Genomic DNA, 17,261 nt, shown 5'->3' on the forward strand with positions numbered 1-17,261 from the left:
TAATGGAGGATGAATGGAGGAGAGGAGAGAGACTGGAAATAGGAATCTGTATTTAGGAGACGCTGTTGTGTAGGTGAGAGGTGATGAAGGACTGACCTAAGGTAGGAAAATGAAAGGAAAAAAAAGAGGATAGTTGTAAGAGATATTTTGAAGACAAAATCAACAGGCATAAGAACTGATTGGATAAAGAGGAAGTGTGAAGGGATAAGGGGATGATTTCAGAGTTGTGAACCTGTGTGACTAGAAAATGATTCCTTCAGTAGAAATAGTGAAGTTAGAGGGAGAAATTTTGTTTGATTTGTTGAATTTTAGAGGCCAGTGATACATCTAGAAAATGTCTAGCAGGCAGTAATTCAGGAAAGATACTGGAATTGAATATAAAAATTAGCCATCCGCATAGAGATGATAAAACTGATGAGAGAGAAAAAGCATACCGAGAAGAGTATTTGGGCAGAAGAAGAGTGTTGAAGATCCCCAAATTTACCAAGTAGGAGATGTGCGATATGGCAAAGTAGATGTAAAAGGAACAGTCAGAAACAGAACCAGAAGAGATCAGTGTCATGAAGAGGGAGAGGGTAGTTGATTGTATAAAAAGATTCAAAGAAGTCAGGATGAGGAATGAGAAAGGGTCATAAAGTAATTGGGTGAAGAGAGTTTTGGATCCCTTAGAAAAAAGTAATTAGAGAATTTTTATTTTTGATGATTAAATTTACAATACCAAAATTTTATATAAAAATAAAAAACAGTAGCAGAGTAGGAGGATTGGATGCCATATTTGTAATCAGGGAAGAAGAATCTATTAGTAAGATCATAGAAGCAAGGTGTAGATGGCTCTTTATAGAAGTTTAGCTGTTGAAGTGATGTGAAATAAAGAATGATAACTTAAGAATAGCAGTACTATGAAAAGACTTTTTTTTTTTTTAAGGTAGAAGAGACCATGACATGTTTTTAAGTAGCATGGAAGGGAATTAAGGAATAAGTAGAGATTGAGAGTGAGGCATGGATTTTTATGGGGTAGGCTAGGATCCAGGCCAGATAGAAGGTTTAACTTTTGCAAAGGAAAGATCTATTCTTCAGAGATGAGAATATGAGGGATGATGATGGGATTGGAAGATATTAAAAAGAAGGATTTCAGTGTTCAAGATCATGAAGGTAGCACAGGTCTAGATGTTTGTTGATGAGACACTACAGAGGCTGCTATACCTGTGGATGATTAAAAATAGAGCCTCTCGTGAACTGAGAGACTAGAGTATTTCCAAGAAGAGAATAGCACATGAACAGTGAAGAAAAGTATAGATTAAAAATGATACGGAAAATTCCAAATGAGGAAAAAAAGTAGCTGGAGTTAGTTCCTAATAGGGAGTAATGGGATGTAGCAGACTTGGAAACTAAATTGAAGAGTTTGAATTTTGTCTTTTAGATGTCCGGATTCCATGACCCTTTGCACACAGATGTTGTCTGTGAATAAGGAAGGGCTCAGAAAATGTTAAAAGATGTAACTGATGTTTCCCTGCCCAGCTCTGTGGAATTTGCTTTACCTTAATATTTTCACCAGCTCTAGGGTACAGCTCACTGCACAAACCTGTCTCCAGGGAAACATATAATACAAGGAAATACAGCTATAGACCCCCTGGAAAGCCATGGGAGAAATTCGACACCCCAGAGCTAAACTGTTCATCTGGAAAGGTCCCGTCTAGCTCTCTTGTTCTTTCCCCTTTCAGCAGTTGATTTTGCTGCCTCAGAGCCATTTTAGGAGGTAGGGGTTCAGAAGTCTGAGCCATTATCTTTGTTTTTACCGGCTGTCTAAAAGCAACCTCAGAATGGGAGCAGGCCCACTGCCTTTTTTAATCCTTTTGACAGTAAGTTACAACCTTTCTGCCCAACACAAAATTGTCCTGCTTTGCTGATTGTAGTGTATTTTTAATAGAGTGACATCCTAAAAATGGTATAGGTTTGATTGGTGAGGAAATAATGCCGACAAGGAAGTCAGTTAAGTGATTATTGTAGAAATCCAAGTAAGGAGGATTGAAGGTACAAACTGGAGTAATCCTAGTGTGAATAGAGAAGAAAAGATGAATGAGACACTTTGAAAGAAATAGTTAAACTTCTACATGACTGATTGAATGCCTCATAAGAAGTGAATGGGAAGTAAAAGTTAAAATCAAATCAATTAATAAATATTTTTTAAGATTCTACTATGTGCCAGGCATTATGCTAAGCACTGGGGATACAGGAGAGGCAAAAAGCAGTCCCTGATATGAAGCAAAAATGTCCATTATGAAAAAAAATTTCATATATATATATTGGATTTTTGCAAGGCAATGGGGTTAAGTGACTTTCTAAGAGTCACACAGTAAGTTATCATGTGCCTTGAGGTAAGATTTGAATTCAGGTCCTCCCAAATCCAGGGCTGGTACTGTATCCACTGTACCACCCAGCTGTACCCAGTATGAATCTAGAGATAGAAAACCTAGAGAAAGGTATTCAGGGAGAAGATTAGGGAATGGGAGTAGTCTAAACATGTAAACTCTGAAGAGGTCAGTATAGTCCAACCTTGTTAGAGGTTGGGAAGAGGACAAGAAATCATCAAAGGATTGAGAGAAGTTCTTAATCTTTTTTGTGTTATGGACCTGTTGGAAAACTGGTGAAGCTTATGAACCCTTCTGGAATACTATTTTAAAAATGTTTAAAAGTAAAGGTACAATAGCCTTGAGTCAGGTACTAGACTCAGCATAAGATATATATATATATATATATATATATATATATATGTTTAAAAAGCAAACCAATTACTGAAATATGTTATCAAAATATCTGAATCATTCTCATTTTGTATTTGTCCAATTGTATTTTCCAATGATTTGTTTTCTTGTTGCAAGGTGTTAATCTTCTCTTGGGTTTCTTTTCCCAAATTTTCCAATTGATTTTTTTTTTACTTTTTTTTTAGGTTTTTTTGTAAGGCAAATGAGGTTAAGTGGCTTGCCCAAGGCCACACAGCTAGGTAATTATTAAGTGTCTGAGACCAGATTTGAACCCAGGTACTCCTGACTCCAGGGCCGGTGCCTTATCCACAATGCCACCTAGCCATCTCCAATTGATTTTTAAACTCCTTCCTTACTTCAAGGAAGTCTTTCTGTGCTGGAGATCAGATCGTATTCTCCTCAGAGGTTCTAGGTCTCTCTGAGTTAGGGTCTTTTCCCTTCCAAGAATTTTTCTATGGTTCCACCTTTCTTCTGACCTTTCTTCATTTTGCTAAGACCTTGAGGGGGGGAGGAGCTGGTTCACAGAGGTTTGGTGTTGGCATCCCTAGAGGCTTTTCTCACTGAGTGCAATGTCTCTGGCTGGCCAGTAGGAGGTGCTGGTTGCTTTCTCAGGAGTGTCTGTGACCTTGATTCAGGCCTTCTCTCTTGGCCTGGAGGGAGGAGTTGAAGCTGTGGAATACTTTTGCCTTTGATCAATCCTGGAATTTACCCTGGGTTGAGGTGTCATCCCTCTCCCTATTTTCAGCTGGCCTGGTTCTTCTGCTCACACACCTGCCCCTGGGGCAGAAGGTCTGTAATTGTGTTTGTTCTGGGAAGAGGCAGCAGTGGAGGTAAGGAGGCCTGGACTCTCCAGACCAGAGGAGCCCAGGAATGGTGTCTACAGCAACCCTGCAACCGAACTCTCCCCTAGCCCTGTCGGCAAGCTCCAGAGGGTCAGCACCAACACCAGTGCCTCTGCTCCCTGGTCGACCCAAGCTCCATCTGTGGACCAGGCTCTAAGCCCGCTGATCAAGCAGGTCCAGGCCCTAAGGCCCGGGGCTCCAACCCCTCTGCAAATTTGACTGATTGCTGGCTTCCTGGCTGTTCCGCCCTCTGTGCCCAGATTCACCCAGACCTCAGAAAACAAATCCTGAGGGGGATGTTCTTTCTCCTGGCTTTTCTTTCTGGCTTTTGTGGATTGGATTTCAATTAAGAGGTTTGTTTGATATGATATGGGGAAAGATCAGGAAATTTTAGAACTCTGCCTGTCTTCTCTCCACCATCTTGGCTGGAAGTCTTGTCATCAGAATATTCAAGAAAGTTCACTAACCTTAGGTTATGAACCCTTTTTGTGGAAAATATTATGATATTGTAGTTTTATAGTTGTGGAAGAATGTTTTATTTGCACTATAACTTTAAATTCACAGTTATGAACAGATATATTTTACATTGTACATAGACCATTGACTTAAAAAAATGGATAAATGGCTTAGAAATATTGTCTATATTTCCATTCTACGTGATGAATTAGAGCTATACTTGCTAAACTGAAAGCTATATTTGATCATGAAATATTTCTGAACTTGAAATATTTTACAGAACTCATAACTGCTATTTCAGGGAGTTGTGATGCTGTGGATTATCCTCTCTCGTCTGAGGATAAAGGAAGGTTGAGGAAATTTTGTTATGAGACAGAAGAAGTTAACCTTATTTTCATACAGAAAAATTTAGGCATGTTGGTAATAACATCTATGTATTTTCTTAACATTTTATTGTGTTTTTAATATAGTGGTGCTTTTTTTTAACCTCATACTTTGTAACTTTCCACAGACTCTCTAATGGAACTCTTCTTTGTAACAAATAAAATTTAGCAAAACAAATCAATACACATTGATCATTTCTGAAAACATATCACATTCCTCACTTGTGGGCAAGCATCTCTCCATCATTGCAATCATTATGTAATTTCTTCTCTTGGTTCTACTTACTTCATCCTCTTCATTCAAGCTTCTTGAATGAAGCTTGAATTCAAGCTCTTCATTCAAGTCTTCCCACAAATCTTAGACGGGAAAAATATTGTCAATATTGAAATACTCACAGAACCATCATTATTAACGTAATGTGAAACACTAATGTTTTGTGCAACTTAATTTGGGAAATCTTAATCTAGAATTATAATTGACAGTTATAATTGTCTTCATTTTGAGATCAAGGAGGAGGAAATTTGTTTCTTACCATAGTTTCATTTAACCCTGAATTTTTCAAAATTTTGTCTTGTTACCCATTTTACTATGCTTAATTGAAACCCACAAATCTTTTTTTAATTTGTTTTTATTAAAGATATTTTGAGTTTTACAATTCCCCCCATCTTACTTCCCCCCCAATACGGATAGCAATCTGTCAGTCTTTACTTTGTTTCCATGTTATACATTGATCCAAATTGGGTGTGATGAGAGAGAAATCATATCCTTAAAGAAAAGACGAGAAGTCTAAGAGGTAACAAGATCAGACAATAAGATACCTGTTTTTTTTTCTAAATTAAAGGGAATAGTCCTTGAACTTTGTTCAAACTCCACAGCTCCTTATCTGGATACAGATGGCACTCTCCTTTGCAGACAGCCCAAAATTGTTCCTGATTGTTGCACTGATAGAATGAGCGAGTCCTTCAAGGTTGATTATTGCCCCCATGTTGCTGTTAGGGTGTACAGTGTTTTTCTGGTTCTGTTCATCACTCTCAGCATCAGTTCATGCAGATCCCTCCAGGCTTCCCTGATTTCCCATCCCTCCTGGTTTCTAATAGAACAGTAGTGTTACATGACATACATATACCACAGTTTGCCAAGCCATTCCCCAATTGAAGGACATTTACTGGATTTCCAATTCTTTGCAGTCACAAATAGGACTGTTATAAATATTTTTGTACAAGTAATGTTTTTACCCTTTTTTCATCATCTCTTCTGGATATAGACCCAGTACTGATATTGCTGGATCAAAGGGTATGCATATTTTTGTTGCCCTTTGGGCGTAATTCCAAATAGCTCTCCAGAAGGGTTGGATGGGTTCACAGCTCCACCAATGGTGTAATAGTGTCCCAGATTTCCCACAACCTTTCCAACGATGATCATTATCCTTTCTGGTCATATTGGCCAGTCTGAGAGGTGTGAGGTGGTACCTCAGAGAAGCTTTAATTTGCATTCCTCTAATAATTAATGATTTAGAGCATTTTTTCATATGGCTATGGATTGCTTTGATCTGATCTGTATATTGCCTTTGCATATCCTTTGACCATTTGTCAATTGGGGAATGGCTTTTTGTTTTAAAAATATGACTCAGTTCTCTGTATATTTTAGAAATGAGCCCTTTGTCAAAATCATTAGTTGTAAAGATTGGAAACCAACAAATCTGATTATATACCCAAAAGAGAAGTCCATCAGTAAGACATGGGTTCTTACCCAATAACAGGTCATCATCATCTTCATATCTCACCTTGAGAATGACACTCAACAGGGATGGCTAGGTGGCGCAGTGGATAGAGCACCCACCCTGGAGTCAGGAGTACCTGGGTTCAAATCCGGCCTCAGACACTTAATAATTACCTAGCCACTTAACCCCATTTGCCTTGCAAAAACCTTAAAAATAAAAGAATGACACTCAACAGATTGCCAGAAATAATTTCTTGCCAAGGTGGTTTTAATGGAAGGAAATGGATATTGGTTTTGGTATCATTGGCATTGAGGCTTAGGCCCTTTAGTTTAGTTGAATGTGTGGTGAATGACTTTTCTTTTATTGAGATGAGAAGTTTTCCTAAATGAGAATGACTGATAGGTCTTGAGGAAAGAAAAAGTTTGTAACTTCTTTTTTTTTTTTTTTTTTTTTTTTTGCAAGGCAATAGGGTTAAAGTGGCTTGCCCAAGGCCACACGGCTAGGTAATTATTAAGTGTCTGAGGCCGGATTTGAACCCAGGTACTCCTGACTCCAGGGCCGGTGCTCTATCCACTGCGCCACCTAGCCGCCCCTAAAAGTTTATAACTTCTAAGCCATTCACTAGGGAATGTGGCTTTATATATTTTAAGTGTTGTTCTTGTGCTGCAAATGGATAAAAAGCCCAGCCTAACTTTGAATAGAAGATTGAATGAGTCAAATTTGGGAAAATTCATGGGACTTTTTTGCAATTAGCCTGGCCTCCTTGCTATCATAAAGCCCATATTTTTAGCACTAATAAATTCTCAGTAATTATTTTCAGTTGCAAATCATGACGGAGCAATACTTCAGAAGAATCAAAATTGCATGTGACCCAAAGGTCAATGGAAAGTTGCACGATGAGATCTTAAATAGGCTTTGGTGTATTAACAACAATGAAGTGTGTAAAATAAGATATTGAGAATGTATGTGGATAGAAATGTAGTCCTCCTCCAGTGTCAAGGGTGAGGGATAAGAGAGTCTACAGTGCTAGTCTAGTTTTCACAAAATGCATTTAGCACAGTACCTTATGTGCTAATAGGTGCAGTTGAATCTTAGTGCTGTGGAGTTTTTTCAGAAAGACATGGATAAGAACAGTTCAAGTATGAAAAGGGGTGGACATACTGCAACATTAGAGATTCCTCCCACGTATGAAATTGCTTCCTTCAAGTGATGAGCTATTGAAATAAAGTATTTGTACTCAAAGGAGGCTGGTTTTTTAAAATTTAATTGTTTATTTTTGGGGTAGCTAGGTGGCACATTGGGAAGAGTGTTGGGCCTGGAGTCAGGAAGACTCCTCTTTCTGAGTTCAAGTTTGACCTCAGACATTTATTAGTTGTGTGATCCTGAGCAAATCATTTCACTCTATTTGCCTCAGTTTCTTCACCTGTAAAATGAGTTGGAGAAGGAAATGTCAAACCATCCTTTGCTAAGAAAATCCCAATAGGGTTGGGAAGAGTTGGACGTGAATTAAATGATTGAACAGCAACAACAAAAGCAGGCTATTTAGCGCATATATAAATATATATATATATATATATATATATATATATCAGCATTGATTTTTGGGAGAACATTCTTTACATTTTGAGTACTTCATGTAAACAATTTTATTCAAATTAAATTGATCATTTTCTAAACTGACTTCAAACCACTGCAGATGTCTCATGTTTTAAGCATATTCATTTAGTCATTTTTGGATTTACACGTTTTCTAAAGTAGGGAACAAATTTGTTGTATATGCAGGCATCCCTTGTTTTAAGTATGTTCAATAAGAGGCAGAACAGCAAGAAGTAGAAAGAAGAAAAAATGTTAAGTGAGAGAGAAATTAAATCTTTCTGGACAAAGAGCAGATGTTTGAATCACATTAAGGTTGGAGTCATTTTAGAGGGAATAAGAAAAACCTTGCAGAAAACCTTGTTTCTAAATTAGGAAAATGATTCCTCTAGGGTTAACTTTTTTCTTACCCAAAATTAATTTTATATTTTTTGGTAAATATCTCTTATATGTTTTTCTCTTTTTTGGAATGTACTCTTTCTGAGGGTTGGCTATCCTTATATATATTTTTAAATTTTGTGTTCCCTTACACAGTTCCTAGAGCGTAATCCCTTGATTAATGCTCTTTGTTGAGTTGAAATTGCAAAGGAAATAAATCTCGATAGTGTCTGGAACTGGGAGGTAGAGTAGAGGAGGGAGTCCCTTTCCCCTTTGACAACTTCCTTTTTGTGCCTCAGTTTAAAAAAAAAATCAAGGTTTTAATTGATCTAGTGGAGTCAACTTCTCTTGGGTAGATTTAGAGAATTAAATCAATAATTAATTTAGAGAATTAATTTGGAGAACATATAGGTAGGCACAAAATTGTGCGTTTCCTCACCACCATACTGTTTGCTTAATCATTGGCTATCTGATTTCTGTCTCTTGTTATTTCAAAGAAAATGTTCTTTTAAGCTGTTAATGGTTTTGAATTCACTAGCATTGTTTTGTTAGCTACCTCTCCTGTGTAATCTCTTCTCCCTCACATGTAGAAGAATACTGCCTCGTTATTTCTATCCTTTTCTGACTCCTCCATTGGTTTCTATGAGGTGGATGTTCCTCATGATTTTTTTGACATCTGTTGTCTATTTTCTCTGAACTCTTCTACTTGCCAATTCCATCTATTTTTATGACTTCAGCTATCATATCTATCCTGATTGTTCCCATATCTTTATGTCTCTCCTACACTATATATCCCCGACTACAATAGTGTCTAATTTAACTTTCTTGTCTCTTTACTTCTCTATAAACTGAAGAAAAATTTTTTAAAATTCATATTCTATGTTGACCTGACATAACATATGTAAAATAGCATGTGAGCTGTCCATTGTTTATCCTTCACTCAGTTTTGTGATCTTTGCATCTTTTTTTTTTTTTTTTTGCTTCTTGCCTTTGCTGATGGTACATTAGATAGATAACTCAGTAATAAGGAACAAGACTTAAATTTGAATCTTATCTGTGATACTTACTGACTGTGAGGCCCTGGATAAATCATTTAACCTGTTTCAGCTTCATTTTCCCCATCTGTAAAATGGTATAATAATTGCACCTACCCCTATTTCAAAGAGAAGCATAGAGGTAATTAAAAAATCTTTCCCATTCTTTTTTCTCCTGTCTAATTCTGGGTTGCTCATTGAGCATTTGTTTCTCCAAGATGAATATATTGATGAATGAGTTCTATCTGTTGTCCATCCAACTTTATATTATAGTTTGGACATCAGGTAAACTGCTTATTTTTTCTTTTTGTGGATAATTAGCATCAAATTCATTTGAATTTGGATTCATTAAATTCTGAATTTTATTTAGGATTTTCTGTGTGTATTGTAAGCAACTGAAAATAGTTACATTTAGAGATTGACTTATCTCTTCAAAGATCAGTCTATTTCTTTTTTTTGCAAGGCAGTATGGTTAAGTGACTTGCCCAAGGTCACACAGCTAGGTAATTAAGTGTCTGAGGTTGGATTTGAACTCAGGTCCTCCTGACTTCAGGGCCAGTGCTGTATCCACTGCGCCTCCTAGCTGCCTTCTATCCATTTTTTTAAATAGGAAATTTTTTTTTTTCTATTTTGGCTTGGGGCAGTGTTATTTTTGGCAGTAGTAAACATGAAACTGTTAACAGTGACGATGATGAAAAAAATATATTATAAACCCCATTAGGGAAGAGGAATGGAGTATGAAATTTTTATATCATCCATAGTTGCTGAATTGAATAATACCTTTTAAAAAAAAGTCTGGACTGGTTTCCCATTAAATTGTTTTCCAGATTATTACAATATATCATGTTGTTTTCTATTCTTGATTTTGAAAAAATATATTAGCCCATAGGGAAATAGTCTTTAACTTCAAATATTTAGTCAGTTTTTTTTTGTAGTAATTTTCTAATTTTTATTAACAATCTTGATATAATTAAGATCTTGCTTAGTTGTAGAAGAAGCCAAGCTATAAATCAATTTGAGCACCTAGGATCATGCACCTAAAAATTTTAACTATATAAAATAAACATATATGGTTAGGTATCAGTTCCTAGTTAATTAAGTATAACTATACTTCAAAACAGAACATTTATAGAAGAATAATATGAATATAGAATTCTTAAATAATTTTATATAGTCAGACCATTAAAGTTCTATTGGGATAACACTTTATACATCTTGGATTTCCATCTGTTCCCCAAATCACCCTGTTGCTTCTTTAAGTACATTACTACTTTTGGCAAGCTGCTTTTTTGATTCACCTGTCATGTAAATTATTTAATTGGGCAAGAGCATTCCTTTTCTTCTGCTTTTTGTTGGAAATAATTTTTTTTTAAAGTTGAGTGTGTGCCACATAGTTAAATATGTAATTTTATTTTAGTGTTCTCGTTGTATACATGCCAACTTCTTTTTGATTGAATATTTATGAGCTTTGGTGTTCTGCATATTTAAAGTAATATACTTCAATTAAGGTTTTGGAAGGCATATTGGACAAAAGATTTAAAATTGATGGAAAAAGAAAACTGTTTAATAAATGCTTAAGTGATAAGATGCTAACACGAATAGGTACTTTTTTAAAAAAAACTTATTCACCAGATAAGGATTGAAATTTTTAGTAAAATAATAATGAACTCGTGGGACACTAAAGTTAATTTTTTTTTGTTGATTTTTCCATATATATATATAAACGTTCACATATGTACGTGTGTATATATATATATATATATAAAATATATAAATATAAAAATATATGCTTCCTTATATAATCACACATTCTTATTGTTTCTTTAAATATCAGCAGGAGTGGGTTATTTTTAATGACACAGTGAAAATCCAAAATACATAGTCATGTATAGAGTGTAGACTAATAGAAACCAGAAATGTTTGTTTTGATAATTTCAGAATTTTATATATGGAGTAAAATATTTTCATACCACAAATTCATCTCAGTTCTGATTAAGTTTAATGACAGATGTGAAAAATAAAAAAATAAAATATAAACTTTGTTTTAAATTTTCATACTGGACATGACTGAAATAACTCAGCAGCAATAACAAAATACTTTTTGTAAGCTACAGCTGAAATTCATGTTCAAATTTTGCAGTAATATAATTTGGTAAGAAAAACAGGAGGATAGAGCAGAAAAAGAGTCTTAAGTCAGGAAGATCTGGGTTCATGACACATAGTAAGTCACTTTAAAGTGGCAGTGTACCAGATAACTGACTGAAGATACTAAGTTATAGAGCATGTGCCATTCTGCCTTGTTAGGAATTTCTGTTGGGAATTCTTCCACCAATGAAATCATAGGTTCAGTTCAGAATGATTTGGCAGTTATAAAAACGATTAAAACTTTATGGAATTCATATATACTTATTTCTTGAGTTGCTTTCTTGTTAATTAGAATGAACTTCTAATCCTGTTTTACAAATAGTTTTAGGATTTATGAGCTTAGATGTTTTATATATACATAAATTAGCAGAACCTCCTTCCTGAGCAAGGTGTTCTATTGACTTATTTTTTTTCAGTTTCCTATAAACTTTTGCCATAACTGTGTTCCTCATTTTGGATTCAGAGCCACATTTTTTATTAAGTTGGGGAGGAAAGGAGAGTCCTTTACTAATTCTTAAAGCATATGACTCTTGTAAGCACAACAATGACATGAATAGGAAGAAGTCATCTGTTGTTGCCTAAAATAGGGTATACATATGTTTACTGAGTCTATTGATACTTGTTGATTCTTATAATGCAAAGAACCTGTTAAAAGTGAAAAGTATTAGTAGCCTAATTGAAAACAATTTGATTAAACCAGTTAACTAGATAAATGTATCTTTTAATTATAAAAATGTCGAGATAGAATAATACTTTTAGATAACAAAATAGCTTTTTATATAATTTTTTTTGAATTGTTTTGTATTCATTCTACCTTTAAAGTTGGAGTATAAACTCCTTCAGGGCAGGAAACATGTCTTACATTTTTGTTTCTATTGCATTGATTATCTGGGATATCAAATAAATAATTGTCTCAATAAATACTAGTCCTTCCTACCTCCCATCCCTTAGAGCAACAATGAGATCCAATTTTATTAAAGAATCTTATTTTGAAAAACAAATATGTTCTAGAGCTCTAAAATTTGCTAATGTAAATTTTAATCATCTAAAGATAAGCATTGATTGTAGTTGGGGAACAAAGAAAAGATCAGTAATGTAAAATCTGATATATAACTAGTAGAAGTTTAAAAATTTCTTGTAAACTTTTTTTTAAACTTTAGTGACGGACTGGATTTTGGACAGAGATCCACAGGAAGAAATACTAAAAGCATTTAAATTATTTGATGATGATGATTCAGGCAAAATAAGTTTGAGAAACTTAAGACGAGTTGCTCGAGAGTTGGGTGAAAACATGAGTGATGAAGAGCTTCGGGCCATGATCGAAGAATTTGATAAAGATGGTGATGGAGAAAGTAAGTTTGGAGCAACACCTGTTGGATTTTATCTTAGTGAATTTTATATGTGACTTTTTGTCTGACTACTTAGTTATTGTTTTTGACACTAAGAGCTAGCTGTTTGGAAAAAATTATGAATTTAACTAAATTTGTCTTTGTCTTCCCAAAGCCTTTTTTTTCTTACATCTTTTCTCCCTTTAGGTCCCCTCTTTTTCCTGTACAAGCATAGTGCCTTTTCATTAAGGTTCTCCTTCATAGAATCTGATATGTCATTCCTCAGTGAATTTTAGTTATTATTTTCCCTTTCTGAGGACTATTTCAGATTTTATTCATTTTGAAACAGGAGACTATGTAGTCTTTGAATCTGATTTTTATTCCTGGGACAGTAAGTGAGGCAATTTGACCCAGCGGGGTTAGACTGCTATTCTTAACAATTGTAAGAAAGAAACTGGGAAGCCTTTCTGGGCAAAGAAACCAATCTTTATTTTTATTTTTTCATTTGAAATTTTATTTTTCCATTACCTGCCATGGTAGTTTTTCAGCATTCTTTTTGCAATTTTATGAGTTGCAGATTTTTCTAACACTCTCCCTTCCCTCTCACCTCCTTATGATGACAGTCAGTCTGGGAAAAGTTGTACATGTATATTTCTGTTTAATATATTTACATATTAGTTATATTGTGAAAGAGGAATTAGAACTAAGGGGAAAGAAAAATCAAGAGAAAGGAAGGAAAAACATAAAAGAAGTTTTAAAAAAAGTAAACATAGTATGCGTTCAAACTCTATAGTTTTCCCTATTGATATGAATGGCATTGTCCTTAGCCGTTCTCTCAGGATTGTCCTTGATCTCTGAATTGCTGAGAAGGAGCTACATTCATCATAGTCAATCATCTCACAATGTTGTTAATGTGTACAGTGTTCTTTTGGTTCTGCTCACTTCACTCAGCATCAGTTCATGTAATTCTTTGCATGCTTCTCTAAAGTCCGACTGCTCATGATTTCTTGTAGAACAATACTTCATAGTGTTCATAAATCATAACTTGTTCATAAATCATAACTTGTTCAGCCACTCCTCCATTGATGGGCTCCCCCCACACTTTCCAGTTCTGTTTTCCCACAAAAAGAGCTTGCTATTAAATATTTTTGAATATGCAAGACTTTTCGTGGTTTTTTTTTTATGATTTCTTTGGGATGTAAACCTAGTATTACTGCTGGATTAAAGGGTGTGATTTAGATTTATTGCTCTTTGGGCATAGTTGTAGATTGCTCTCCAGAATGGCCGAATCAGTTCACAACTCTCCACCAACAGTGCATTAAATGCTCCAAGTTTCCCACATATATTGCCAACATTGATCATTTTCCCTTTTTTTGTCATCTTAGCCAATCTGATAGGTGTGAGGTGGTGTCAACCTCATAGTTGAAAACCAATCTTTATTAAGAGAAACAAAGGTGGGGTCTACAGTCCTTCTAGTATTGCCTGAGATCTCAATATACAAAATTCATAGTTATTGATTCATAGACAGTGAAAAAGGGCCTGCTATTGTATGAACCATTGCCCTTTTATTCAGGTAGGCCCTTAGAAAAACAGGACACTTTTACATCAGAAACTCCAGGCAAGGGCATCTAGTTTGTACAGTGAATAGAGCACTGGCCCTGGAGTCAGGAGGATCTGAGTTCAAAATCGGACGCAGGTACTTAACCCCATTGCGTTAAATAAAAACTTTTTAAAAAGATTTAAAAATAGAAATTCAAGGCAAATTACTACATTTTAACAAATAATATATAGGCATACTTACTGTGATCACATACTAAAGATACATGCTTTATACTAATTTAGTTATACTTTTGGACTAGCTAACACAAGGACCTCATAATTTGGTTGGCTTATGTTATAGTTCACCATATCATTGTTTGGTTACACACAGGTTTTTAATCTGGGGCTATGTTCTTTTTTATAAATCAGTTACTTCTTATTCTATTAAGATTTACAGCTGATAAATGATTACAAAAGCAAAGAACTCATTTGATTATTAATATTTCCCATTTCAACAATCAAACCCGAGTTTGGATTCTGTCTCATAACTTTACTACCTGCTTGACTCTGGACCAATTTACTTCTTAGTGCCTCATTTCCCCCACCTGTAAAATGGGAATAACAATCTCTTACAAGGTTGGAAGAATAAGTGATTCTGCAATGTAAAATGCTTTTCACACCTTAAAGTATTATATAACTGAACTAATATTGTGTGAATAAGTGGATGGAGGGAATATATCTTCGTGTGGGGTGGGTCCATAGTTAAAATTATGCCATACAAATTATGCCATATGTTCATATGGATTTGGAGTCAGAAGGTCTGGGTTTAAGTAGTGATTTGGCCAAGTCATTTAATAGTGCTTTAGTTTCCTCTTCTATAAAGTAATGGCAAGATTTTTCACTAAGACCCTTTTCAAGTTTTGAAATTATATATATAATATATATTCTTTAAAAACCATGATTTTTGGATAAGAATATTTTGATTTCTACTCTTCATTTGGGTTAATTTTTTTATTTTCTAGCATGAAATGGTCTTGATTAGATAAAATTTTTAATTTAGAACAAAGCTTACTATTGAAAAACTATAGAATATATATGTTCTTATGGGATTAAGTGACTTGCCCAAGGTCACACAGTGAGACAATTATTAAGTGTCTGAGATTGGATTTGAACTCAGGTCCTCCTGACTTTAGGACTGGTGCTCTATCTACTGCACCACCTAGTTGCCCCTACATTTTTTCTGTACTTTATGTTAACAGTAATTCTGGGTCCCCTGTTTTGTTTTTTTTTAAATAATTTTTTACTCTCCTGATAACTGGACTAAGAGGTATGCTGATCAGGGTATGATAATAGTGACATCCTCTCATATGTCCTGAGGCAAAACCATGGGTGAAAAGATAAATGTGTAAAAAACAGTCCTTTATATATTTGGAACATTTGAAGTATGATTTTTGCTTGGTAGCTCCATGTACTTTTTGATGAACCTGATGATTGAGAAACTGCCTCTTAAATGCTAAGTCAGTCAGAAGCCTTTGCTTAAGAGAAAAGCCACATCTTTCATTATGTATCATAACTGCATGCTAGGCTTCTCTGTCTTTGTCTCCTACTTTTGTTTCCCAGGAGTCACAGTTATGCTCCTTTGTTTAAAGCTCAGTTTCAGTACTTTCTTGAAGAATTTCTTTTGCCCTCACTGCTTGTGATTATCTCTTTTCAACTCACCCCATAGAACAGCTGCTTGGGTGTCCTGCCGTCATCCTTTCTTTGCTTAGGTCCAACCCAACTGAGCTGTCATGAAGAGAGCACTGCTTTATTGCTTGAAGTCAGTATGCTTTGTTAGTGAGCTTGCCTTTGCTGCTTAATGTTCAGCTGGGTTATTTTGTAACCTATCTACGATGCCCATCATGAAAAAAAATTAGAAATTTACCACATCACTTCTTTAATCTGAAATTCCATGTATTTTTTATTTTTTTTATATTCATATCTGAAGGCTCTTAAAAAGCTTGGGAGGTTCAATATGCCACTATCTCATGAAAGTACTTCTGTTCTGAGCACATAGGTCATAGGGCTTTGTTTTTTTCATTTCATGGAAATAAAATGCAATTCTTTTTCTCCTTAATGGAATTAAAAAATTTAAAATTTAAATTTAAATTTAGTCACTTAGGGCTCAATGATATATAACTCACTTTAATTAAATTCTAAAACTAGCCACATTTAGTAGATATAAATTCATAAATTTAATTTAGAACTTTTTTTTTCTGGATACATTTATGTTCACTGGCTTATTTAAGACCATGTCATAAAAGATTAGTGGAAGGAACTCTTGAGTTTCTTTAGCCTGGGGAAAACTTGTTTAGGGTATGGGGAGTTGAGAGCTACCTGTATTTAATTGTATAAGGTGAATGTGGCTTGTTCTGCTTGAACACAGAGGATAGAATAGGAATAGTAGACAGTATCTGCAATGAGGGGAATTTTTACTTGGTGAGGAAAAACTTTCTTTTGATTGGAGCTGTCTCCATCCTAGAAGTCTTTAAGTGAAGTCTGATGACTACTTGTAGGAATAATAGTGGAAGTTCTTATTTAATTCACTTAAGATTGACCTCAAGTCTCAACTCATTCTTTGATTGGAACAAAATTAGGGAAAAAAGTAGGAAATTGTTAACACTTAAATATTTCAAATGTATGTTTGAGGTCTTCTGTGATTTTATAGTATGATGAACATGTTAAAATATTTAATAATGATATTACCAATAAATTATTTTCTGTAGACCCCTTATTTCTTTGAATGTAGTATGACTTAAAAGGAAAATAGTTCTGCTTTTTCCTGAGACATTAGTTACAACACAAATTGCATGTATCTATGTGTATATGTAGTGTGTGTAAGTGCGTGATTTTTCTTATTGCCTATTAGATTCCTATATCTTTATTTTCATCATAAATTGAAATGTTTTAGACCTTATTTTTGTTATTTTTTTGCTTTTGTTTTGCAAGGCAATGGGGTTTAAGTGACTTGCCTAAGGTCACACAGCTAGGTAATTATTAAGTGTCTGAGGCCGAATTTGAACCCAGGTATTCCTGACTCG

At 34.8% G+C, this 17,261-nt stretch overlaps 1 protein-coding gene across 2 annotated transcripts in view; it reads left to right on the forward strand.

The window, feature by feature from the left end:
* CETN3 (centrin 3) overlaps positions 1–17,261 on the forward strand; it is a 147,683-nt gene that overhangs the window by 115,238 nt on the left and 15,184 nt on the right. For both annotated transcript variants that reach the window (XM_074207074.1, XM_074207075.1), the window contains one exon: positions 12,475–12,666. In XM_074207074.1, coding sequence (XP_074063175.1) covers positions 12,475–12,666 — 192 coding nt within the window. The remainder of the gene's footprint in view (positions 1–12,474; positions 12,667–17,261) is intronic.

This window comes from Macrotis lagotis, chromosome X (assembly GCF_037893015.1).
Source record: "Macrotis lagotis isolate mMagLag1 chromosome X, bilby.v1.9.chrom.fasta, whole genome shotgun sequence".
Taxonomy (NCBI): Eukaryota; Metazoa; Chordata; class Mammalia; order Peramelemorphia; family Peramelidae; genus Macrotis; species Macrotis lagotis.